General features: G+C 40.0%; 1 protein-coding gene across 3 annotated transcripts in view; it reads right to left on the bottom strand.

Annotated features, from left to right (window-relative positions):
* The window catches only part of PCNX2 (pecanex 2), a 275321-nt gene that overhangs the window by 115128 nt on the left and 134538 nt on the right, over positions 1 to 25655 (bottom strand). For 2 of the 3 annotated variants that reach the window (XR_002732387.2, XM_023216240.2), the window contains exons 18-20: positions 23818 to 23910; positions 22816 to 22966; positions 4515 to 4656 (exon numbers count right to left, since the gene is read on the bottom strand). Coding sequence is in view for 1 of the 3 variants with exons in the window: in XM_023216240.2 (XP_023072008.1) it covers positions 4515 to 4656; positions 22816 to 22966; positions 23818 to 23910 (386 nt within the window). In the remaining 2 variants the exon portion in view is untranslated. Of the gene's footprint in view, positions 1 to 4514; positions 4657 to 22815; positions 22967 to 23817; positions 23911 to 25655 lie in introns of those variants that run through there. The other variant, XR_002732388.2, reaches the window with a different exon arrangement.

Here is a 25655-nt window from a genome sequence, read left to right as displayed (position 1 = left end):
AAAGCAAAGATGCAATCAATGACAGCAGGCAAACCGCTAGGTGAGTTTCATTCGCTCACATTTCTCCAGAATTGATGGTGCATTACGCACTTTACAGGCACAAAACGTCAATCTAGGGGGCTCCGTTATTGTCTGCATTTTACAGGGATATAAACTGAGTATCAAGGAATTTGAGAAACTTGTCTAAGGTCTCAAAGGGGCAGAACATAAATAGAAATTCAGTCCTGAGTGACTCTCAAGCACATTGTCTTTGCCATGACAACAGACGTTTTCTTTCCATCACATGCTTTTCAAAGTCCCTCATGTTCTTCAGCAAGGGCACAGAGCTCCTTCTGAGCTTGTCTGAATTCACTGCTGCAGTGATGATGGACATTTCCCAGAAAGCCTCGTGCCAAATGAGAAAACAGGCAACATGCTGCCCCTGCTAGAGTCAGCTCAGTGTATGCCTCTTCATGAGAAAAGAATCCAACTGGAACAGTGACATAACAACAGATAGGAAATTCCGAATAGAGAAAATAATCCAGTATCTTCATAAAGCCTTTTCTATTTCTACATATTAACTTTTAATGCTTCTCAGCATATTTGTCATCCTAGTGAACATAAGGTTTCTGCTGTCCCTTTTTTGTTGTTTAAAATTATATCATCAATGTTTTCTTCCCCCACAGAATGGGCCTTTTCAGTTAAGGAGCTCAGCAAAACAGGCGAAGAAATAGCCTCCTAGGACTTTGCTTTGAGGACTGAAGTCCTGAGTGCTCTTGCCTAAGGAGTTAGATTGTTATTATCTACCCACGTAGGGAGTATGTGTCATGTGTACAATTCTCCAGATGATAAGGTCAACAATGAACAATCCATCTTGAGATTGGAGGGCAAATGATCACATCACAATGTAGCCCCAGAGAGCAGGCAAGTGCCTTCTTGAAGGGCCTGGCTTTCTGAAGAAAGGCACTGCACATTTTCACCAGATTCCCTCCAATTCTAATGTGCTAGGATATTTGGCAACTGCAAGACAGAGGTGGGAACATTTCTAGAAGATGATTGCACTTGTAAGAGAGAGGCTTTCTTTCCCCCGCTCAGTATAGAAAACTGGGGCCATGCCTCCATTTCCCTAAACATAGAAGAATCTTGGACTCAGGACCCTTAGCAGCATTATGAATATCTTATCTCAGAATGAGGTTATTTAAGAAGTACAAAATTGTCATTTTTGTCATAAAAAAATGTTGGAAATTCCATATGCCTCAATCTGCTGTTTTTTGTGCCTTCAGACCTAGGACTGCAGCTGTTTCCACCTTGCCGCAGCATGTGTGAGGTGAGGTTTGCCCAAGGCCTTGTACGGCAGGCTTGGACTTGGCATCTGAGAAAAACTAGCAATTGCTTCCAATGCATACTTCAGATGGGGAAGTTTGTCTTTAGCCTCAACTCAGAGCCCTCAGTGTTCCTGCAGCAAGGCTGAACACTGCTCCATAACTGGCCTTCCTTTTCCAGTGCACAACTAATACCCAGGATGAAAATACAATAGGAAAAAATGACTTCAGGTCCATTTGCCTTTGACAACAGCCCAAGGTACAAAAACCCCTGTGGGATAGCCAAAGCCCTGTGGAGAAACCCCAATGATAACGTATCTGAAGACTTAGGGATATTGTGGTTTTCAGGGGAGACTGCTGATTTTCTGGGTGATTCAGGCAAAATCCAGATGAGAAGCAAATCTAACTTTCTGTTTCTGTGACCAGCGTTCCATGACCTGCATCCATTTGATGTTTAGTAGGGATGACTGGTTGAAGCTGAGGGAGATCTTAAGGACTCACGCGCATGACTTTTATAACATCGCAATAGGAACGGCTACCATTAATGGCTCATAGATCATTGTATACAGCAGGTCCTCAAATAATGCTGCTTCTTTCAATGTTGTTTCAGTATAACATTGATGGGGAAAAAAAATGGATTCCTGGCCAGGACCCCACTGTCGGTGTGGAGTTTGTACATTGTCCTCATGTCTGTGTGGGTTTTTCTCCGAGTTCTCCGGTTTCCTCACACATCCCAAAGGTGTGCACAGTAGGTGCTCTGATGTGCTGACATGGTCCAGTGTGAGTCAGTGTGAGCGTGGGTGCCAGTGTGTTCTGCAATAGGAGACGTCCTGTCCAGCATGGGTTCCCACTGGGCACCCTGGGCTGCCAGGACAGGCTCCAGCCACTGGATACACTGAATTGGACTATTTGGGAAAATAATTATCTTACTTGTTTGTATTAATCTTTCCTAAATGTATGTATCATTCACATTTATTTCAATGTTTAACATTAGAAGTGTTTTGGTCTTTATTTAGAAGTTTGGTGATGTTTTTGTGACCAGAAATATGCTATGGAACTTAACTCTTGTTTCTATCAATTAGCCTATAGTAAAATTTGTTTTATTTGGTTTTGTATTGGTTTTGATTAAAGTCACAGTTTTCAAGAACTTATCCAGGATGTTACGTGAAGATATACCACACTTAGCTGAAGGTTTTATAAAGGCTGAGGTAACAATTGGTGAACAATGCCCTGGAACAGATGGAGAGAATCCTCTTAGATTCTCTAAGAAACAGAAACACCTAACAAACACCTAACAAGCTACCCCAGTTCACCAACTCATTAATTTACCAAACCCCTACTTGGTTGTTCATGCATTCATCCTTCTAACACTTACTAGTGGTTTGCTATTGAATAGTTAAATAAGAAACAATGCCTGCTGTTGAAAACTTCACTCTGTGACTATTTAGTACAATGGTTCTCAAAAATCACAGGGAGGGGCTAGACTTCTCTAGTTTAGAAAAGGTCTCAAGGTGACACTGACACAGGGTTTCCTGCTATCCTGTTTGAGAACAGTTGGTCTAGTAGGGTGCCTGAAACCTCAAAAAATGTTTTGTGTTTAATTCTGCAGATGCATCAGGAATAGAAAGGGATTTCCAGTTCTGGGTTCCAAGTGAAACAATTGCTGATGTTATCATCTGGGCATTGAGGATATTCAGAACTATATAGGTAAGGTGCACCTTTCTGACTTTAGTGTCTAGAAAAAAATTACAGGGGATGGAGAATAGTATTACTTCCAAATGGACCCTCCCTGAACTGTTTATTTGACTCTGCTGGAGTCTTAGCCCTTGCATCTGCCTTCTCTAACAACTTGGCCTCAACCCCACATGCTTAGCTCAAGGTCCTTGTCCTGAAGTTGAATAGGTAAAACTTGAAATCCTTTAGCTGGAATTCCCAGAGTGGCACTCGTACCTTCTTTGCTACTCTGGCTTTGAATGTGTATCCCCATTCAAGAAACTGAGGCTCTGCCTTGTTCTCGGGGGGAGTCACAGGGTCAACTAGGACTGTACCATGCTGGGAATTCCTGCCCTAGAGAAGCTCATGATGTTCTAATTCTGACCATCTCCTAGATCAGGTCCCACCTAAACTGTATAAGGGGTCTGAAGTCCAGCCATCTGCTTTTTAAAATCCAGTGAGAGTAATTCTCATCCCTGGATTTGAAGTCTAGAATTTTAAGTATCAAAGGACATAGAATTCTTGCCCTGATCTAACAGAAACAGGTCTGGACTAGAAGGAAGGCAGAGTCCAATCAGGACAGGTTATAGGATCATTTCATTTAGTGTCTGCTTTGTGTGACTATGAATCTACTCAAAGTCTAACAGAGTATTAAAATGCCTTTTATCTTAGCCTGCTCAATCTTTGAAGAATATTAATTAATTTGTCCTTATGACATCCTGAAAGGAAGAGCAGGTTTGAATTAGTATGTTTGGGATTATGCATTAGGGTTGACTTGGATACATAGTGTTTAAGCAACGTGACTAATGAGCAAATCTGGGAAAGAAACTCTTTTATATCCTCTACTCTAACAACTTTTTTGACCAGCAACTTTCACCTTTCATCGGAATGACAAATCTACAGACTATCAAGGAGATTTCCATGTTGTAAATTAAGAATTAATTTTAATATATGAAACCAGTAACTCGACTGTACATTGTTAATGCTTTGAAAGACATGGCATCTTGACAGTATGAAGTCTCTGTGCCAGTTTTTAAATTATGAGTCTTCTCTTGATAGATTCAGAGACAGCAGTGACAGTGATTAATTTCTCCCTCCCACAAGCACAAAATGATAGAGTATTTGCTAAATGAAATGACACGAGGCAGTTCATAAAGCTCTAAGCATGATGTTAAGAACTCCAGGAATCCTGGACTCACACTGTGCTTCCGTCTTCTTATTAAGGCTCACTGACTAAGCTTCTGCAGGATGATTTTCAAATCTACTGACATTTATTCACAACATCATTTCAAGCAGATCTAACTTCATTTGCACCCCAGTCACTCTACAATAACTGTCTAGCTCCAGTGGGTTTTGAGTAAAAGACCACCATGGCTTATTTTTACATGGCCAATAACAGTCGGTAAAGGTTGGCTTCTTCTGCAAACTGTTTACAGAAAATTCACTCAATTTTGAAAATGTGACCCAAATCATTATGAGGATAAACCATTAACCACTTACTGGGTACCAAGTCTCCGGTGATTGCTTATTAAAAATGCATCAATAGTGAGGGCATTCAAAATTAGTGCTGGGTACAAGATGTATTTTTCAAAACACTGAAGCCAAACATAGAGTCTTTCAAACCACATTAAATGGGCGACATCTGAAAGAAATATAAAAACCACTTAGAACAACCACCGATCAAAGTATTTTTCTTTAAGTAGAGGTAATAATAACTAATATCCTCCCCCTTTAATTCAAAAGCTGCTAATTAAGAACTCATGATATTTGACATGATATACCATACCATTTTTTTTCCAGGCAGCAACTGTTAGCTTTACTTCTACACAGTTCATAAATAATAATATACATATAGTAATATAGGCCAGCATCCCAATTTTTCAAGTCAATTGATTTCTTCATACATAATTTACTGAGACCAATGAATGGGCTGTCACATAGCATCAAGTCATCTTAGAGTAGTAAGGGTGGAAGGTGAAGGATGAAGAGTTGAAAAAAAATCCCATATGTCTATCTCCTTTTAAGCTAGGGTTCACATCTGTGACTGAAGCTAGTTTCTGGGCTTTCTTCTCTCTTTTTAATCTTTAAGCCACAAACAAATCCCTGGGCAATGTATGCAAATAAAACACAGCTGACTCCCAAACCCCAGCCACTATGAATCTATTACCTTCTTCTGAGTGCTTACAACAAAGGAAGTACCATAAAGATTGAAGTCTATTCCCATTAAGGGCTAAGGTTTTAAGTTAGACCAACCTGGATTTGCATTCAGTATCTACAAAACCACTAGTGAATGACCTTGAATTATTAGCTTCATCTTTTTGAGCCTCAGTTTTCTGTGTCCTGCCCATCCTCTGAGTCTGCTGAGGGGAGGAGGTCCTTTCCACCTCCAGCAGGTTCAGGCCCAGGGCCCTCAAGTAGGCCCCTCTCATTCCCTGCCCCCTTCTCTCTGTCTGTCAGTAACTGGGAGGCTGCAGTGGGCCTCCATCCACCAGCAAATGAACCATCTCTGCTGTGGGCTTCATGCTCTCCACAGCAAGCCTCAAAGCCTAAATCTGCAAGGTGGAAGGCAACTCCATTACACTTCTGGAATCACATTCTTCAACAATTTATAGTACAAAAAAAAACAAAAAACTATACCCTACGATGACCTAGAGTTAAAAAGAGTTATGTAGTTTTTACATTGGGTTGCACAAGAACAACTCACAAAAGAGAAAAAGTTCAAGCTGGCAAAACAGCCTGTTCCTTCCAGGTCTCTTATCCAGGATTAGCAGACAAATTGTTTCCAATCAGCTTCACTGGGGCTCTACATGACGGATCTCAGGAAGTACCATAGACACACACACACAAATAGAAACTATTTTACTTTCTACTAGATATGGCTCATATTTCTGTATAAGAATATATCATCTTTGTAACTCAAAAACATAACTACTTTCATTTGATTAAAAATATGAAGAGAGACCAGGCACGGTGGCTCACGCCTGTAATCCCAACGCTTTGGGAGGCCAAGGTGGATAGATCAATTGAGGTCAGGAGTTCGAGACCAGCCTGGACAACATGGCGAAATCCTGACTCTACTAAAAATACAAAAGTTAGCCAGGCATGGTGGCGCATGCTTGTAATCCCAGCTATTCTGGAGGCTGAGGCAGGAGATTCACTTGGACCCAGGAGGCAGAAGTTACAGTGAGCCGAGATTGCACTGCTACACTCCAGCCTGGATGGCAGAGCGAGACTCCATCTCAGAAAAAAGAACATATGAGCATGTGTTTGTGTGTGTGTGTGTGTGTGTGTGTGTGTGTATGAGTGTATATATATATGAAGAGAGATTTGCCATTCAGAAATCTTGCTTGAAAAGAATTCATTCAAATGGGCTAGGAATGGTGAGAATAGATAGAGTGAAAGTCCTTCAAGATATTGGAAATAAAATATTATGAGAACAAACACTCCAACAATCAGCTTAATAAATAGAAGAGACAATGAGAAATAATCCAGACAAAAATATAAAGAAATTTTAGTGACAGATGAAACAGGGAGGAAGAGTGGGAGGAGAATAAAATTCAAAGCACAAGGATGTTGGGTAGGAATTCAATGTTGAATATTCTTAATGGACAAAGTATAATTTTTTCTGGAGTGGATCTGGAAGTGTGTTATTTCACAATGAATGTTTTATACACAATAAAGTCTAGGTATATTAGACATTTTACATATAGATTAAAGGAATTTAATCTGTTGTGAAAGTATATGAAAATTTTTTAAAAATCTTCAAGACCCCTCCCAGCAAATGACTTTGACCTCTACTTTCTAGAGAAAATAAAGTCTATGAGGTATATAAACTCCCTCCAACTACGAATTCATTTCTACTCATGTTTACTTCTGGCTCCTCCTGAAGCCAAGCTCCACCAATGTCCTGCATCCTATGCTCCTGCCATCTTGGTTCAGTAGCCACTCCCTGCCTTATCACTAGCTCTTTCCCAAGGCAAATGGCAAGATCCCAGTCTTCTCTGTGTGGAAAACTCACCTTCCACCCTGAACCTCCTTCTAGAGCTCACTTTGGCCTTTTCTGTACTTCTCAGCTTCTTGGAAAGCTTGTCAATATCTGATGTTCCCACTCTGTGTCTCCCACTTATTGGGGACACCTCTGCCCCTGGGTATTTGCAGCTACCCTTGCCCTGACCTGCATGTGGCAGGGCCTCTTGTGACGTCCCGATGGTCAAATAACTGATACTTCTCAGTTTCTCTTACTGGACTTTCCTGAGGCATAAAACATCATTAAATCCTTTCATCTTTTGAAAACTCGCTCGGCCCTTAGCTTCCCCATCCCACCATCCCTGGCTTTTGCTCAAACCTTTTGCCCTACTCTTCTCCCATTTCCTCTGTCGTCTCCTCTTCCCCTATCTCTGGTCATCGGCTTTCCTTCTCCCCCTGTTATTTTTCTTATCCTCTTGAGCTAATGTCTTCAACACCCATAACTTTAATTATTACTTCCATGCTGATGACACTCAAATCTGTAACTCACTATCGCATCTTTCTCCTGGACTTCAGATCTAAATAATCAACTGAATAGCTTCATCTGATGTCCCAAAGGAACTTTCAAATACAACATGTCAAAAACAGAACGATGTCGACCTGTACACAACTTCTCTTCCTCATACATTCTTGCATTCACTTAGCCATGCAGACAATAACCCAGAGTCATCCTAAACCAGCTCTTCTCACTTCTCATAGCTGTACGTTGAAATCACTTTGGGGCAAAGCTGAAAAACACTGTCCTAAATGGTGATTCTCAAACATCAACGTGTAAATAAGTCCCTTGTTAAGATGCAGAGTCTGATGCAATAGGTCTAGAATGGGGCCAGACATTCTACATTTCTAATAAACTTCTAGGTGATGTGAATACTCCTGAACCTCAGGGAATACTTTCAGGAACAGCAGAGCCAGCAGTACCAGCATCCCCTAGGAATGTGTTACAAATGCAAATTCTCAGATTCAATCCTAGACCCACTGAGTCCGAAATTCTGTGGATTGGGCCCTGGGCAAAGCAATCTGTGTTTTGACAAGTCCTACAAATGATTCTGATACATGCTCAAGTTTGAGAACCATTTTCTGGATGGTCTTCCTCTATACATGGAGACTAAAGGACTGAAGGACTGTGTTGATTCCATGTGCTCACTCTGCATATCTATTCCTTCTTTTCTGTCTTCCATGCTCTTAATCACTTTTGTCTAAAAAATTATAATTATCTTTTATGCAGATAAACTGTTTCCTAACCCAGCCAGATGTGTACACTGTATTCCAATCCTTCTTATCCGTCTACTTGAGGACTTGTTTCTTGCAATGATCCCCCATTCTCCTGTATTACTTGGGTTTTTTTCTCTTTAGCGAATCATTCTCATCAGAAAAAAAAATTGCTATAATGTCTTCCATTAAAAATATGCCCCAAGCCTAGGCAATATAAGGAGACCGTGTCTCTAAAAAAAGTTTAAAAATAAGCTGGGTGTGGTGGTGCTTGCTTGTAGTCCCAGTTACTCGGGAGGCTGAAGTGGGAGGATTGCTTGAGCCTGGGAGGTTGAGGCTGCAATAAGTCATGATTACACCACTGCACCCCAGCCTGGAGAACACAGCATAGACCCTGTCTCAAAAACATTAAAAAAATACTCTTTTTGGGCCCTATATTTTCTTTCAGATGCTGGTTATTTTCCAGGTAGTATCTGGATAATATTTTCATTTTTTAAAAATGTAGCTACACTCATTTTCTCAACAACATTATCTTTCTTTTCTTTTTACGTTTACTCCAGTCAGGTTCTCATCAAAACCTAGTTATAGAGTACATAATTAGGTGTAGAATTCACAGGTTATCAGGTGTGCATATAGCAAGCTTCAGTAGATAATGACAAAGAATTGTCCAAAGGTATTTTGCCAATTTACACTCCTGCAGATGGTGCAAGAGAGTTCCTTTTTGTTCCACATCTTTGCCAAAATGTTTTCTCTCTTCTTAATTTTTGCCATGCTGGTGCGTGTAGAGTGGTATCATATTATGGTTTGATTTTACATTTCTTTAATGACTCATGCAGACAAGTATGTTTTTACATGTTTACTGGCCATTTGGATGCACACTTCTGTGAAGTAGTTCTTCATTCTGTTGCTTGGTTCTTTTTCCTATTGGATTATATGTCTTTTCCTTATTGATTTTTGGGAGCTCTTTATACATCCTAGGTACGAGTTTTTAGCCAGTATATGTATGAAGAAAATCTACTCCCATTTTACGGTTAGATTTTCACTCTCTTAATGGTATCTTTTACAAAAAAGAAATACATAATTTTAACATGTTCCAATTCCTTCATGCCATCACTGTACCCTGTGAATTCTATAATTTTAGTAAGTGTCACATCATATTCATTTAAATACAAATCTTCCCACTAGACTCTGAATTTGTTAAGGGTAGGTACTATGTACCTACTAGAATGTCTGCCAGAGAGTTGGGGTTTGGTAAATGTTTATTACCTTATCATTTTTAGTGGTTGAGGGAATTCTGGATAATTACATTTAACAGAGGGTCTAGGGGGAAAAAAAACCAGTCTTTTTGAAGTACTTTTCTGATTACAAAATAAAAAAAGTAACTATAGCATATTAAATGACATTTCCTATTTTAATCTCTCATAAAGTACAATCAGTTACAGCTAAGTTTCTTTCTGTACAAAATTACTTGTTCTGATTTCTCAATTTATAAAAGATCAACAGTGTCAGATTAAGGCCATCACATCAAATGCAATTCAGCCTGCTTATAAAAATACATTTACAGAGTTCTATCAACATTTGTCACCAATTCAGAGAGACATGACAACCTTAGCTAGATTCCTGCCAAAAAAAAATGTAAATGAAGAGAAATATAAGCCATCTCTTCCCGGTGCTATTAGAAAAACATATGAATTAAAGGAAACATTTGAGTGGCTGGGTCATCACTGTAGAAAAGCCTGGGCACCATTTGGATGGGGGAGTAAGAGCTAGATTTTCAAAAGCTTGTCACATTTACTTTTAGAAAATGACATTTTCCAGTGAGTGGAGATAGATTGATTTGAGTGGAGGGACATAATCCCATTACAGTCTATAAGGAGTTACCACAGGTCATGGTAACAAAAGTAGGTTTTTCATAAGAATTTCAGTTTACTCATCTCAGAAACATATAAAGCAATGAATTTCAAACAAAAGAGACAGCACTGATAAGCTCTGAATTCACTATCCATGTCTTTCCAAATATTTGAGAGTGAAATACTTATTCAGTGAGATTCTAGCTGTCTGAACTGCCGGGGGGATGTGTGTGTGAGCATGTGAAACTATGGTTGACCCTTCAACAATGGGGATGTTAGAGACACCAATGCTTGCACAGTCAAAAGTGTGAATTTAACTTTGAGTCCCCAAAAACTTAACTACCAGTAGCCTAAGGTTGATCAGAAGTCTCACTGGTAACATAAACGGATGATTAACACATATTCAATCTGTTATATGTATTATATACTGTATTCTTACAATAAAGCATTCTAGAGAAAAGAAAATGTTATTAAGAAAATCATAAGAAAGAGAAAATCTATATCCTGTTCATGAAGTGGAAGTGGATCACCATAAAGGTGTTCATCCTCACCATCTTCTCCTTGAGTAGGCTGAGGAGGAGGAGGAGGAAGAGGAGGGGTTAGTCCTGCTGGCCCAGGGGTGGCAGAGGTGAAAAGGTGGAGGAAGCAGAAGGGAAGGCAGGAGAAGCAGGAGCATTAGGTATAACTTTTACTGAAAAAAAAATCTATGTGTTAAGAGGACCACACAGTTCAGACTCGTGTTGTTCAAGGTCAACTGTGTATCATAGACACAACTTTAAGGCAAGTGATTAAAACATTTAATCTTTAGGAAGACTTGGACTGTAAGTACCATTCTGCTGTCTGACATTAGAACAGTATTTTGTTGGCAGGCCCTGCATTCTATATGGCCACGATAACACATATGGAGATGGGCTGAAGCCAGGGATCTTTACGAGGTGATAATTGAGTCTCTACTTAGAAGCAAAGCAGCTATAAAGGAGCTCTACATTGGACTTTCGAAGGCAAAAAATCTCTTAGGGAACTGGACACCAGTTAATTCATAAGTTATAAGACCTTTACTATTATTTTTATAGGAATAGGAGAGTCACAAAAAAGACTGAGTTAGAAACCAGGTTGAATTGCATAATTCAGCTCTAGTTTACTGCCCACGGTACTTCAAAGGAATGAAAGTGACAGCTGCTGACATCTAAATGTCATATAAAAATTACCACATGCTTTCCATGGATTAATTCTGCATCTCTAGATAAGAGGACAGCAAATGTGTTTACACTATGAACATACACCGGCAAGCAGAAACGAAACAAACATTTCAGGTAAAGATTCATCCCAAGGCATGGTTTTCCTGGTGGGTGCTGAGTACAACATCTAGCCAAAGCAGAGATGAGAAAAGGTGAGGAAATAAGTTAAAATAAATATCAAGAAATGACAGAGTAGAGAACAAATCCCAGAGATCACCAAGCCCCAACTTTTTACTTCAGGTTCCGTTAATGCGGCATATTGACAGGATGTTAATTTCACTTTTTTTTCTTTTCTTTCTTTTCTTTTCTTTTCTTTTTTTTTTGAGATGGAGTCTCACTCTTTTGCCCAGGCTGGAGTGCAGTGGCAGGATCTTGGCTCACTGCAACCTCTGTCTCCCAAGTAGCTGGGATTACAGGAGCGTGCCACTATGCCAGGCTAATTTTTTATATTTTTAGTAGACATGGTGTTTTACCATGTTGGCCAGGCTGGCCTTGAACTCCTGACCTCAAGTGATCCACCCACCTCAGCCTCCCAAAGTGCTGGGATTACAGATGTGAGCCACTATGCCCTGCCTTCATTTCACTTTAATTCTTACTTATCTTAGAATCCTCCTACCAATCTCAGCAATTTATTCTAATGACACGCTTCAATCTCTAGATGAGGAAAACATTTAACAGATAAATGGAACTCATACTGAATGTTTACAGCTGGAAGTAAAAAGGGACACAGTGAAAGAGGAATCATAATGTAAGAAGAAGCTAAAACAAAAGTGTAAGTCCAGAATTCTGATTCCTCAAAGATTAAACTTACTCCTTTCATATACAACAACCATGAAAAGCTAGAAAAAGGAGAGACTGCGCATGCAGCAGCATGGTAAATGTGCTCCCTGCATCCCCAGACTGTGTCAGGGTTCACACAAAATAAAGTTAAAAAGAAAATCTTCGCAATGATATTTTGTAACTGCCTTTCTATAATGTCCCAAATATGCAAAGAGACCATTAAAAAAATCCTTTAGCTTGATTATTTCTCCTTTCTCTGGAATATTAGGCTCTTGAGAAAAAGAATGAAAACTAATTATACCATTTACAAGTTTATATGTAACTCATTACAATTAAAAGCTTTAAATTTTCTTAAAGGGTTTCCGGGGTTGTGTTTTGTTTAGACTCTTTATGCTACTAAAGTAAGTTCGTCTCCATAATTAAAAGTTAGTAAAAATCCTCAGGATGTTTTCAGCTTAAGGAAGACAATCTTCACCAATTCAAACCTTGAATTAGGATTTAAGCTGCAAGGATACAGGGCTTCCTGCTGTATATGGGCCAGATGCATTTCAATGGGGGTGCAGCTTGAATCAACTATCCCTGGTGTCACCCCTGAGGCATCTAAGGCAGAGAGACTCTGCAAAGTAGAATGAACACATCTGTGCTGTTACCATCCCCTTATTATAGACAATTGCTTTTTTCTGTAAGCTTTTCTCACTCTCATCTGTCTTCCTGGGTCAAATCTCAGCTGTCGTCAAGTTCTTAGCACTAACATGTACACATGTTGTTTATTCTCTAGAAATAGGCTTCACTTACAAAACCAGTAGCACGAATGGAGGGTAAAGGAAGTCACATCATCCTTGCTGCTCAAAGCCCTTGATCTCCGTTTAGGATGAACCCATGGTCCATCATTTTTTCTTTTTTAAGTAAGCGAATTCAGGGCTGCCCATGGCCCAGTCCCATGCCTACAATCCTCTTCCGCCACTTATCCTTAGACCTCAATTTATATATTTATATATATGTATATAAATATATATACGTATAAATATATACTTAAACTCTATTTCCTGAGTTGCAGTGCTATTCTGGTTTCTTTCTTCTTTCTTCATTTTTGAAAACATTTTAAATCTTTAATACATCTGCAAATTCATTTGATACAAAGTCTAACTCCAATTTTTTTAATGTTCATTTCCCCAAAACCATTGATTTTTTTTTTCGTTAGTTCGGTGGGAATAAAAATGTATCCTTCACATTTCCTCAAAAAGCGGGAGAAACTTGGCAGAATCAGTGTGAAATGTGCCTTCTCTTCTTGACAGAAAGGTCCTCAATTAACACAAAAGCATAATAATAATATTTAAAACTGAAAAAACAAATGGAACCACTTGTACATTTTTTTACATGAAAAAGGTCAGATCAACATTTTTACATGAAGAGGGCTAGGAGAGAATTCCAGATGCTCTCACTGTGGCCACAGGGTAGACAGAGCTTCTCGACAGAGCAACCGTCTTGCCAAGAGCAAGGACAACGTGCTTACTTTTGCATCCTCAACGCCCAGAACAGTGTCTAGGACATAGCAGGTGCCCAATAAATGTCCAATTCAGAAGAAATCCTCCCTCAAGGAAAGTGTAATTTGTATGTTATTTAAATTACAAGGTTACTTAAAAACACCAATTCTATTTTCTCCATGGCATATCCATATATTATCCTATCATAGAGAGCTATGAAGGTTAAGTTCCTTCTGATAAGATTCCAACAGACCTACTTTAGGGAGACTGAGTCAGGGCTCACCACAGTGGCCACACCAACTGCAGCTGAGAACTAACATCATTCTTCAAAATGGTCTCTTTAGCCCTTCCCATGTTTGTTGTGCTAATAACCCAAAGCCACTGTGGGACCATTGTGCATATATTGCATGCTGCATATTAAACCTTCTGATTTTTAGTGTTAGTTTTTTAAGTATCCCTCCCACTACTGACCATTCATTGTAGCTCCGTATTGCATTAGGTTTATCAGTAGTTTAACAGAATCCTAATGGGTCTTGGATAAACACCCTGTGACTTGCTGAAGAGCTGGAATCTGAGGCTGGCAGCTAACCATTGAGCTCTGTCCCCACCTGTCTTTCTTTTTTTTTTTTTTTTTTATCGAGATGAAGTCTCACTCTTGCTGTCCAGGCTGGAGTGCAATGGTGCAATCTCTGCTCACTGCGACCTCCGCCTCCCGGGTTCAAGCAATTCTCCTGCCTCAGCTTCCTGAGTAGCTGGAATTACAGGCATCTGCCAACATGCCTGGCTAATTTTTGTATTTTTAGTAGAGATGAGGTACAGGCGTGAGCCACTGCGCCTGGCCTAGTCCTGTCTTTCTTAATGCTAGCCCAGTTTGGCCTGAGCTTCTCCAGACCTCCCTCTGCCTCCCTCTGCTGCAAGCAGAGGTAACTGAATTCCACTTTTCTTTTTCCTCCCACTGCAGTGTAACCTGGCTTCACTGCCAAACCCCTGCGGCCACCTCTAGCCTTGTGGAGACTGACACAGGAAGGTAAGTTTTCCAATGGACTAGAGATCAGCCAGAGTATGAGAGTGCCTGGCAGGGAGGAAGGGAAAATGAGGGGAAGAGAAGGTACAGGAAAATAACAGCACAGAGAGAATAATTAATAGAGCAGGCTTCCAACTGACAGGCTGGTTTCTAAAAACTCAGCTCAAAGTCATTTACTTGGCATTTGAAATGCACTTTCCCATACTAGTATCACAGCACACGATGACTATGTTACTCTGCTAGTACTAGTTCAGTTTATGCTTCAAATTATTTTCGTCATTTTGAATGAAAAACACTTTGGAGAGTTTTCCAGCCTCTAACTGCTTCCTGAAGCTATCATCTTTTTTATGTGGGGAAAAGGGGGAGGTAAGGAATACATCCTTCCTCCTCTAGCTATGGCAAAGAAAGCCTCTTTCCAAAGACCCCCACATAGCCTTTGTGTTCCAAAATCAGACAATGCCTCTCATGCCATATTCCTTTAACTAGCACTAGATACATTTGAAAGGATGTTTACATATATTGAGTTTCACTTAATTACTGTGCAAATTCTGTGAAATAAGGCATTCAGATAGTACTATGACCTATTGGTGAAAATTTCAAAACTGTACGCATGACATGTACATCCTGATTATAAAGGGCCACCAACTGCCTAGCACAATGGGTGAAACAAGGCACAAAGTCAGGTGAAAAATGATGAGACTTCAGAACCCTGGGAAGAGCAGTAGGATGCACTTAGGGAGTGCTTTCTGTCTCCCAATGACCATGCTAAAGGCGCTACATTTCTTCTTGGATTGATTTTATATTTAATGTGGGAACTCCCAATTATAGATGACAAAACTGAATCACAATGGCTAAGCACACTTAATATGTGAGAGAACCAGGGTTTGAGCCCACCCAGTCTTGTCCAAGGCTGGGCCATAACATTATAATGCTTTCCTAAACTTCCCAAAAGCTTTCTGCAGAGAAAAACCCAGTCACATACAAAGGACGAAGAGTCAAAAAACCTCAGACTTTTTAGCAGCAGCAGTGGATGCTGGAAGACGATGGAATAATGCTTACACCCTGGCAGGCAACACACTACAAACCATCTGAAGTATGAAGTGGAATAAAACACTTGGAGCAGAGGAGGTCTCGAAAGTGTCTTCTCATGTGCCTCTTCTCAGGAGCGACTGAGGACGAGCTTCACTCCAAAAAAGGGAGTAAAAAACAAACAGAAACTTGCAGCAGGTTCCAAGAGGGAGGACAGAGCTAATAGATGATCTGACAGACTCATCTGTGTGGAAAGTTGGAATAAGAAATATACTACAAAGCTATTGGAAAGGCAAGCAAATGCAAAAACAAACATTTGAATAAGAAATATAATCAAGGTCTATACTACTGGACTCAGAGGTGAACAACATTTAGACTTAAGAGTTAAAAAAGAGCCTGAGTAGAAGTTCAGAAAAATATTAAAATTATATTAGAAGGAGGAAAGTGAAAATGTTAATGCATAAGGGAAGATAAGTGAGATAAATTCTTATCTTTTATAATGGAAAGTCAGTAGATAAATAAATCTAAAATACCAAGAAGTAGCAGAACACGCACATGATCGTTAGTTAGAAGAATACCAGAAGAGATACCTAAGGAGCAGAAAGTATTTTTTTTCTGTACAGGGAAAATCAGAAATGGGGCAGGAGGGTGGAGTTGACAGGAGTCTGCTGCTCTTCATTGCAACTTGTTCTATTTGATTTTTCATACTATGTATTATTTTGATATAAGTGAAAAATACACTATAAAAAGCAAGAGCTCTCAGAATCACGTGTATCACATAGAAACTAGTCTATCTGTAAACTGATAGACAAGATTTGCTAAAATGCAAAGTAAATCTCATTTAAGAATTGCAAATTTGGTACCCATTAGTGAATGTTTTGTAATAGTAGATTTTTTAAAATTACAATTTAAATAGATGTTTAATTGATGTGTGTGTGTGTGTGTGTGTGTGTGTGTGTGTGTGTGTGTGTTTTGAGAGACAATCTTGTTCTGTCACCCAGGCTGGAGTGCATTGGTGCGGACTCAGCTCACTACAAACTCTGCTTCCCGGGTTCAAGTGATTCTCCTGCCTCAGCCTCCTGAGTAGCTGGGACTACAGGCAGCTTTTAGCAGAGACAGGGTTTCACCATGTTAGCCAGGATGGTCTTGATCTCCTGACCTCATGATCCACCCACCTCGGCCTCCCAAAGTGCTGGGATTACAGGCCATGGGCCACCATGCCCAGCCTATTTGTTTTATAATGTATATAATCTTTATTAATTTATTCTAATGCATCCAGAAAGTATAGCTTAAACTTTTCAGTACTGTACAGAGGTACAAGTGAATCCTTCAAACTACCTGTTACTTCAAGAGGCTTTTTATGCCCTCATCAGCCTATAGAAAACCTTCCTTTGGTGAATTTACAAAGCATTAATCATTCATTTTCTCCTCCAATGTTTACTGAATATCTGCCATGCACCAGATATCAATGTAACATTTAATTATATAATTCCACGTTTTCCATTTTATATGCATATCAATAAGTTGGAAAGGCTTAAGCAATGATACATGAAATTAATTGTAAGCTCCTCACTTAGGATATATATCAGCCTTCTACTTCTTTCTTTTTCTTTGTTTTTTAAGAGAAAGAATCTTGGCCAGGCGCAGTGGCTCACGCCTGTAATCCCCAACACTTTGGGAGGCCGAGGCGGGCAGATCACTTGAGACCAGGAGTTAGAGACCAGCCTGGCCAACATAGCAAAACTCCATCTCTACTAGAGAACAAAAATTAGCCGGGCACACCTGTAATTCCAGCTAGTAGGGCACCAGCTAGTAGGGCAGCTGAGGCACAAGAATTGCTTGAACACAGGGGGCAGAAGTTGCAGTGAGCCAAGATCGAGCCACTGCATTCCAGCCTGGGCAACAGAGTGAGACTCCGCCTCAAAAAAAAAAAAAAGAAAAAAGAAAAGAGAGAGAAAGAATGTCGTTATGTGGCTTCAGCTACAGTGCGAGAGTGCAGTGGCTATTCAATAGGCGCTATCATAGTGCACTACAGCCTCTAACTCCTGGGCTCAAGCGATCTTCCTGCCTCAGCCTCCCAAGTAGCTGGGACTACAGGCACATACCATCATGCCCAGCTACTGTTTCTCTGTCCTTCCTGCAGGGCAGAACCTAGTGTCACGGCCCACATTACTGTATGTGTGTAGCAGTCACAATTCTCCTACGGTGACACAGCCATAGGCTTATTTACCAGATCATAAGCTTTTTGATGACAGAAACTACATCTTAGTCATTCCTATGTCACTGACTCACAGGGCGTGGCATCTTGTAGGAACTCAATAATTATTTTCTGAATGAGTGAATAGTATATCCATAAGCATTTTCTACGTGAACAAATAAGTAAGTAAATGAATTTCAATACCGTACTTATTCCTTGCCTCAATCTCTTTAAACTCCATTATAACTCATTTTTATGGTTAGAGTACAGTCATCAAATCAGGTCACTCCTTTTAATTCTTAAAAGCCAAGAACTATAATATTACAGAAATATTACCTTGGAGGACCAAGTGAAATGTGACTCAACCCCAGTATTTGCTTTTTTGAAATAATATAATTCCTTTGGAAAGTTTTAAGATAAAACAAATTTTCAGTAAGGTCCAACTTTGTACTTCTTTATGACAGGGATCAATCAATAAAGTCATTTGTCTGGAATCATTATCATAATTCAGGAAAATTGATTTGCTTTATTTTCTAAAAATATGAGTACTCCTTTAACATTTAATCTCAAAAACTCCAAGCTAGAATAATACGCTGTTGCCTATAGTGCTGTCTTCTGTCATGTTCAGCATGATTAACTTAGATTGATGGGAAATACGGCAATTTTTAAAAAGAGCAACTTCACACATACACATTAACATAACTCAGTTGTGTCCACATGACCATCATGATTCATCTGATGCTGAACTGTACTATAAGTGATGGAATTTTATTCTCCTAATTCAAATACTGGTGAAACAGCATCTCAAGGTTGGGAGGAGATAATATTTACTTTCAAAAAATTAGTCTCAAAGGTAAAGAACTAAATTGACTAAAAAAGCTATGTTTCAACGTGTAGTCTTCAACTTCAGTTATAATATCTATTTCCACTCATCAGTCTGAATTTTATACCAAAATTAATTTGGTATCTCCACATTTGACCAAGTAGAAGTACATATTCGAAGTATGCAGAAAGGAAAGTAAGCCAAAAGGAAGTACATGCACCAAGTTTAAAGTTTGTTCCAGTGGCCACAGAGTGATGATGGTTAAATTAAATGCAGTTCAGCATTTGTGAGGATCCCTCTCTACACCAAGCACTGCCGTGAGAACCGGAGGAGGAGTATGCACTAGCAGACATGGAGCTCAGTCTACCTTAGGCAGCAGTGGTTACAAGTGGTTACAGAAGGGAGACTCAGGGAGCAGTGGGGAATCTAGTCAGGTTTAGGTGGTCAGGGCAAGACTTCTCTGGAGGGGCTGATTTTAAACAGACCTGGGCTGGGCATGGTGGCTCATGCTTGTAATCCCAGAACTTTGGGAGGCTGAGGAAGGTAGATCACTTGAGGTCAGGAGTTCAAGACCAGCCTGGTCAACATGGTGAAACCCCATCTCTACTAAAAATACAAAAATTAGCCGGGTGTGGTGGCACACACCTGTAATCCCAGCTACTCAGGAGGCTGAGGCAGGAGAATCACTTGAACCCAGGAGGCAGAAGTTGCAGTGAGCTAAGATTGTGCCACTGCACTCCAGCCTGGGTGACAGAGTGAGACTCAGTCTCAAAAAACAAACAAACAAACAAACAAAACAGAAAAACCCAGAGACTTGAAGCATGAGCAGCCTGGTGTTAGTCTAGTGAAGCTGGAGAAATGGCATCCCTAGTCAAGGAAGAAGTAAGGAGAGCAGAGGGAGAGAGTGTGTTGTGTTTGAGAAGCCATAAGAATGCCTAGAATCAATTGTGGCAAGTCTGTATCAAATCAGGGAAGAAAGCCTGGTAATGTTGGCATGAGAAGATGGCATGTCAGACTTTACAGGACCTACTGTGACTGCAGCCATGTGGCTCCTCTGGGTAGTGATGATTGTGAAAACAGTCTGAAAGCCACATTCAGGCTGCACATGACTGCCCACTCGGAATGAGAGCAACATGGGTAGTGAAATGACCTGGGCTCTAGCCATTCACTGGCCACAAAATCAGTGGGACCCAAGTTATGTTTCTGTCCCTAGGCTTCAGTTTCCATCTATGTAAAATGGTGGGATAGGATTATATAATAAACTCTAAGGGGCAGCACATATGCCTTATCTTACTGTTTCAGCTGATTAGAAATGTCTGCCGCCAGCCCAGTTCTAGGACTCTGTTCTCAGTTAGTGATGTCTGCCCTGGAACCACTGTGTCCCAGCAGCGTGCTACACACTAGCGAGTCCTGCTCTGCCCTGCCTTCTTTCCCAGTGACAATATTCTGTGCTCCTATGAGAAAGAAGATGGGAGCATCACTTTCACATGAAAAGCTGTGTGCCTGGCCTGCGTTTCCTGTACGTGTTTTGTTGCTGGTGGAAAAAAATGAAGAGTCAAAACCTAAAAGGCAGAAGTCCAGGAAGAAGAGGCAAGGAGATTCAGGACACAGATGGCATCAGAATGGGTAACTAGGCCTAAATCATTTTTAAATTTTGTGTCTATAGGTTTTCCTTCTAATACACCTAATTTTGAAATGGAATCTGTTTTTCGTCATGTGCCTAATTTGTCCAACCTGTGACTCCCGGCTCGATTTCAGGCTGCTTATAAATAGAGAATGTAGGCAAGTTAGAACCTTCCACAGAGCCTCTGCCTGACACTGTGTAAGCAAGTGTGGACCCCTCCCAGCCTACGTCTATAGGATACACAGGGACTCAGTGCCACCCACTCACTCACCCTCCGAGAGGGGAAGTCAGATACACAAACACGCTCATTTTACGTGTTCTTGAATCTTGTACTAAAAAAGCCATGTAGGCTTGAAATAGCTAAATGATTTTAATTTAAATGGGGCTGTCTTAGATATAGGGGAGAAAACAAACAAACAAAAAACAGAAAAGAAAAAAACAAACCTGAGTTGTTAACGGCCCACTCCTGTTTTTCATTGTTGAATTCTAAACTCTGAACTGCCACAGTAAGGGAAGCTCAAGTCTAATCTTTCTCATTTTCCTTTCCTTCAGCTTCACAGGTTCTCTTTGCTCACCCCAAGGTATTTAAATATGTACATATAAACACGGCCATGGGCGTAGGCAGAGTTTAAGAACAGGTATAGGGAAAGGTACAGGTACAGGTGCAGGTAAAGGTAAAAGTATAGGTATAGCCATTGGTACAGGGAAAGTTATAGATACAAATAAAGGTACAGGTATAGATACAGGTACAGGTAAAGATAAAGATATATAGAGAAGTAAAGGAAAAGGTATAGAAGTGAGTATTGGTATGGGTATAGGCAAATGTGTAGGTTACAAACAGGTATAGGTATAGATATAGACAAAAGTAAATATAAGGAAATGTATAGGTAAAGGTGTTGGTACAGGTACAGGTATACATATAAATAGATATAGATATGCAGTTAAAGTTTCTTACTTCAAATCTCCATCAACTAACTTATCAATGATGTCAAAATAACCCCAAAACACTCCACTAATTTCACCAACACTTAGTCTTTCTGGAGGTTTTTGAATGAAAGGGAAATATAACCTGAAGGCTGCAGAAGTTCTATACAAACTGGTCTTTTTCATCAGGGTCCTCTATGTATCCACAAGCAGTCACCTGTTGGGGTAGGGACTTTCCTCTACAAGTGGACTAAAATATACAAAGCATTATAGATGGAACCTTCTCTGAGTCTATCTTCTTTCAGTTTTTCTGATACTGATAATAATTTGCATTTAAGTAGCACATTAAATTGTATAGAACATTTAAAACTATGCAGCTCCATCCTTATGCTAGCTCCTGGTTCTGTAGGTGGGAAGAGTAAGTCTCCAAGGGGAGAGAAGTCTGAGTTACCCTCCCTGCACTTCTAAACCGCATCAGCCCGATGAGGCCATCTTTCTCCACTGAACAAGCCAGTTTTTCTACTTGGGCTGTTTCTAACTAAGGCGGCTCCTTGTGCCCAGCCAGAGATGCTCCTTATGGAAGCACTGTCTATTCTGGACAGCATCTTCAGTGACTCTTGCATATTTATTTTAAAAATTATACTCCCCCTTTTCCTTTTGTCACACCAGTCTACTGAAGTTGCTGGTGACAAATTTGGCTGAGTTCAGTACTTTAAGTCCACAAACCTTGGTGCCCCTCACTTACCGTTATGCCTGGACATATAGACAATTAGATAACTCGCTAACAACTGAGAAGTTACAATAGGCTAAACAGCCCCGTGCAGAATCAGCAGCATTAGACTGTAGTTATAATCTGTGAGCAATAACTTTGATGGGTCTTAAACTGTGGATAAATCAGTCTTCTTCCATCCATTCAAACACAGAACAGGGAATTACAGAGCAAGGAAAGACCTAGCAGAAAAATTTCTAGAAGACTTCTTATCTAGAAGAAATCTATTTCTTCTCCAAGGCTCTGAAACGGTTGTGATTACCAGGCTATTACATGATCATGGCCAGAGACACCCATGGAAACTGCTAAGTCAACCAAGTGTAGATACAGGTGTAGGCCTAGATAAACAAAGCAAGCTAAAGAAAATGCAAGGGTTCAGGAGTGCTTAAAGTTATTGGTCAGGCCCTGCTCCATCCCCACCAATTCATGAAGGATGGGAGCATAGTCAAGGGATACTCTTCTTAGGCCCCAGTTAGTTTTGGTGGAAACAGCATAATCTTCAAGTATGAATGATATAATTTTTCCACAATACCAATAGCCAATTAATATTTTTATAAAATATTCTTCTGATTCACCTGGCTTTAATTTTCTTCTTATCGTTGGCTAGAATATCTGGGAACAAATACCATATACTCCACAGTACACAGTCTCCTTTCTTCTTTTTTATTGTGGTAAAATACACATAATGTACCATCTACCACTTTCAAGTCTACAGTTCTGCGGCATTAAGTACATTCAGACTGCTGCACATGCTCTCTGGGTTAAAATATATCTACCCCTCCTTTTTTATCTTTTTTTTTTTAAATGAGGGATATATGACTAACCTCTCACTTCCCGTTGATGATACTCTTTGTTTTTGAGAATGGGGTGTGAAATCCACATCCAGGGATGATGCTTGCGGAGCTGAGGGAGCAGGTAATGTGTTACAAACCCCACGGCACCAGCCAAGGCAAACAGCACGATGCTGAGAAATGGCTGTGATAAAAATAGGTAAAATCTCATTACTTAGCCTAGAGGATGGGGAGAGGGATGCCTGTGAATAATACATAACATCATTGTTCTTCCACTTTTTCCTCTTAACAGATAGCCAGACTCTTAACGGATAGCCAGTTCTTGTTTCAGGCCTCTGAAAATGTCTTCTCTATACCATGAAATTGGTTCATGTGTTGGAAACCACTACGAGAGTGAGGGAGAACTAGCCTGTGAGAGTACAGAGGCCAAGAGAATTATGCCCCTTCAAATACATTTTTAAAATTTTCTAATGAGGAGGTGAAGAATAACCCATGTAGCTCATAGACATTTCCTTATGAAAAGGGGGGTTTGCAGAGGGACAATATTTTTGTATAGAGAAAGCAACTGTCTGTAAGAACCAGAGCCAGGAATCCCATCTGGAGCTCCCCACTTTGTTTTTCTAACTGAAAATCCTTTTCCCATAGTCCTTTTGGCTCTGTGACCTCTGCCTCACCCCTGATACGGTGACTCCTCTCTTCTCTGCTCATGGTAGAGCACTGTCAGCCCGCCCTATCACTATTAACTGTCCTCACAGTGGATTCCACAAGACGTGCCATCACTCTTGCAAACAAAACAGCTCCCCAGATGCAGGAAAGGGCAAGGATAAAGCAATCGAACCCAATCTGTGATGTGGACCAAGTCATATCTTGGACGTAACTGCTCACAGCACATGGATACATTCCCTAAGCCCGTCAACAGGCATTTCGTTTCCTTCTCTGGCTCACGTGTCTTGTCAATACCCTGTAGCTCCATGACAGCTTTGTTATTAAGGAGAATAAGGGGGCAGGAAGAGTACAAAGTTGGTGGATACATACTCGCAATGACAGGAATACAGTGCTGGCGCTGACTGCAAATGAGAGGACAGCAACCACTGCGCAGACGATGAGATCCCATTTTAAGACATCCATCTGGAAAGAGAAAACCAGAGGTAAAGGCTGCTCTTCATTTCTCTCAGCAACTCTGTGTGAACAGGTAAATCAGGCGGCAGGACATTGACCCAAGCTAAACTGTTTTTCCAGCCCATCACTTACCTGACACACTCAGTGGCACACACCGGATGGGCTGTTCACCAGCTCCTGCTTAAGGAATTTCAGGGAGACTAAGGTGGGCTGGGGGAGAGTGGCAGGAGAGAGGAATAATGCGCTGCAAAGTTAGTGTATGTGTGCTAACCATAGAAAGAAGAAAGGTTTTCTACACAAGTAAGAGGCATAAGGTTCTTATAAGGTTCTCGTATCTGATCTGTGTTTCCACAAACACAGATCAGATACAAGATTCCCAGAGAGCTCCCCAAAGGGAATTATTAAGGTCTGATAAAGGAGGTCAAAGTACTAATCATCTTTACTTGGCTTTAGGGTGTCTTGCATTTTAACATTCCAAAAACCTGGATAAAACAAATAGAAGCCTCTTAAACATTTCTTATTGCTTTGGACTAGACTAGATTTTGCATTTTAGTTTACCAGTCAGATCACTGGTGAATTAAAGAAACCACTTCCAAATTATGTGTGTGTGTGTGTGTGTGTGTATATACATATATATATATATATATACACGTATGTATATATACAGATATATATATGCAAGAGGTACACCCATTACATGCAGATAATGAAATGTTCAGTAACTCACTAATACTTTCCCATGCAAAATGGTAGTGTAAGCTGGGGCTAGGGAAAACAAAGCAAAGTTCAACCTAAGAATGCTGTGAATGCAGATAGATGGAGAATGGTCTGTTAGCTCCAACGGAGCACAATACCGCTGGCTGAACAATCTAAAGCAAACAGGAGGAACCATCACTTCTTTTCTCCCTGTAGAAGCGGATTAGTTATAGTACACAATTTTTGATCATTTGAGGATATCATACTGATACCTGAAAATTCTGAAACCATCAATACATTTATACCTTCCTTTCTCATACTGAAGGGAATTATGCCTCTTAAATCATTGTTTTTTAAATTAAAATGTGGGGTTTCTTGCAAGTCATGCTCCTTCCTGGCTTGCTGACCATATTATCATCCAAAGTGATAAAAAGAAACAGTGAAAAAGTCAGGATCCTAGATTTATTCATAGTAATTAATGGTTAATCTGATTTTTGGGCAGGGATAACCACAGGACCTTAATTTCGAATCTATGAAATGTTTGTGATCAGAGAAATTCACCAAAAATTTACTTTAGTTACAGGCCATATATTGCTTCCTATCACTCCAAATGCTTGAAAAAGACCAGACCTTTCTAGAGGAATAGTCTGTAATTCACTGCATCTTTAGGCTGTGGGGAGATGTTAATTTTTCTTTTCTATTTTTCATTAACATGGTTTTATGTCATTTAAAAATTACTGAATGTTTATCTGAAAGAAGATAAACATTTTCCTGAATATTCTAATTTAAAATCATGTGTCATGTTTAACTGACTAATCATCTTTGTCTAAAGGGAAAATAGTTGGCCAGCAGTATGACTGCTGGAGTAGGGAGGAGGGAAGGCTGCATTTCTAAGTTTCTTAAAGCAGAAGCAGGAATGAGCTTGAATTATTGTTACTCTTTTTTCACAGTTGGATGACGTATGGGAATTCCACTGTGATTTCTATCAGTGTCATGAGTATCCTGTATAAATATAGACCATTACACAGCCTTTCTCTATTTATTAAAATGTTCTCTCC

Source organism: Piliocolobus tephrosceles, chromosome 1 (assembly GCF_002776525.5).
Source record: "Piliocolobus tephrosceles isolate RC106 chromosome 1, ASM277652v3, whole genome shotgun sequence".
Lineage (NCBI taxonomy): Eukaryota > Metazoa > Chordata > Mammalia > Primates > Cercopithecidae > Piliocolobus > Piliocolobus tephrosceles.
This window is presented reverse-complemented; position numbering and strand designations above follow the sequence as displayed.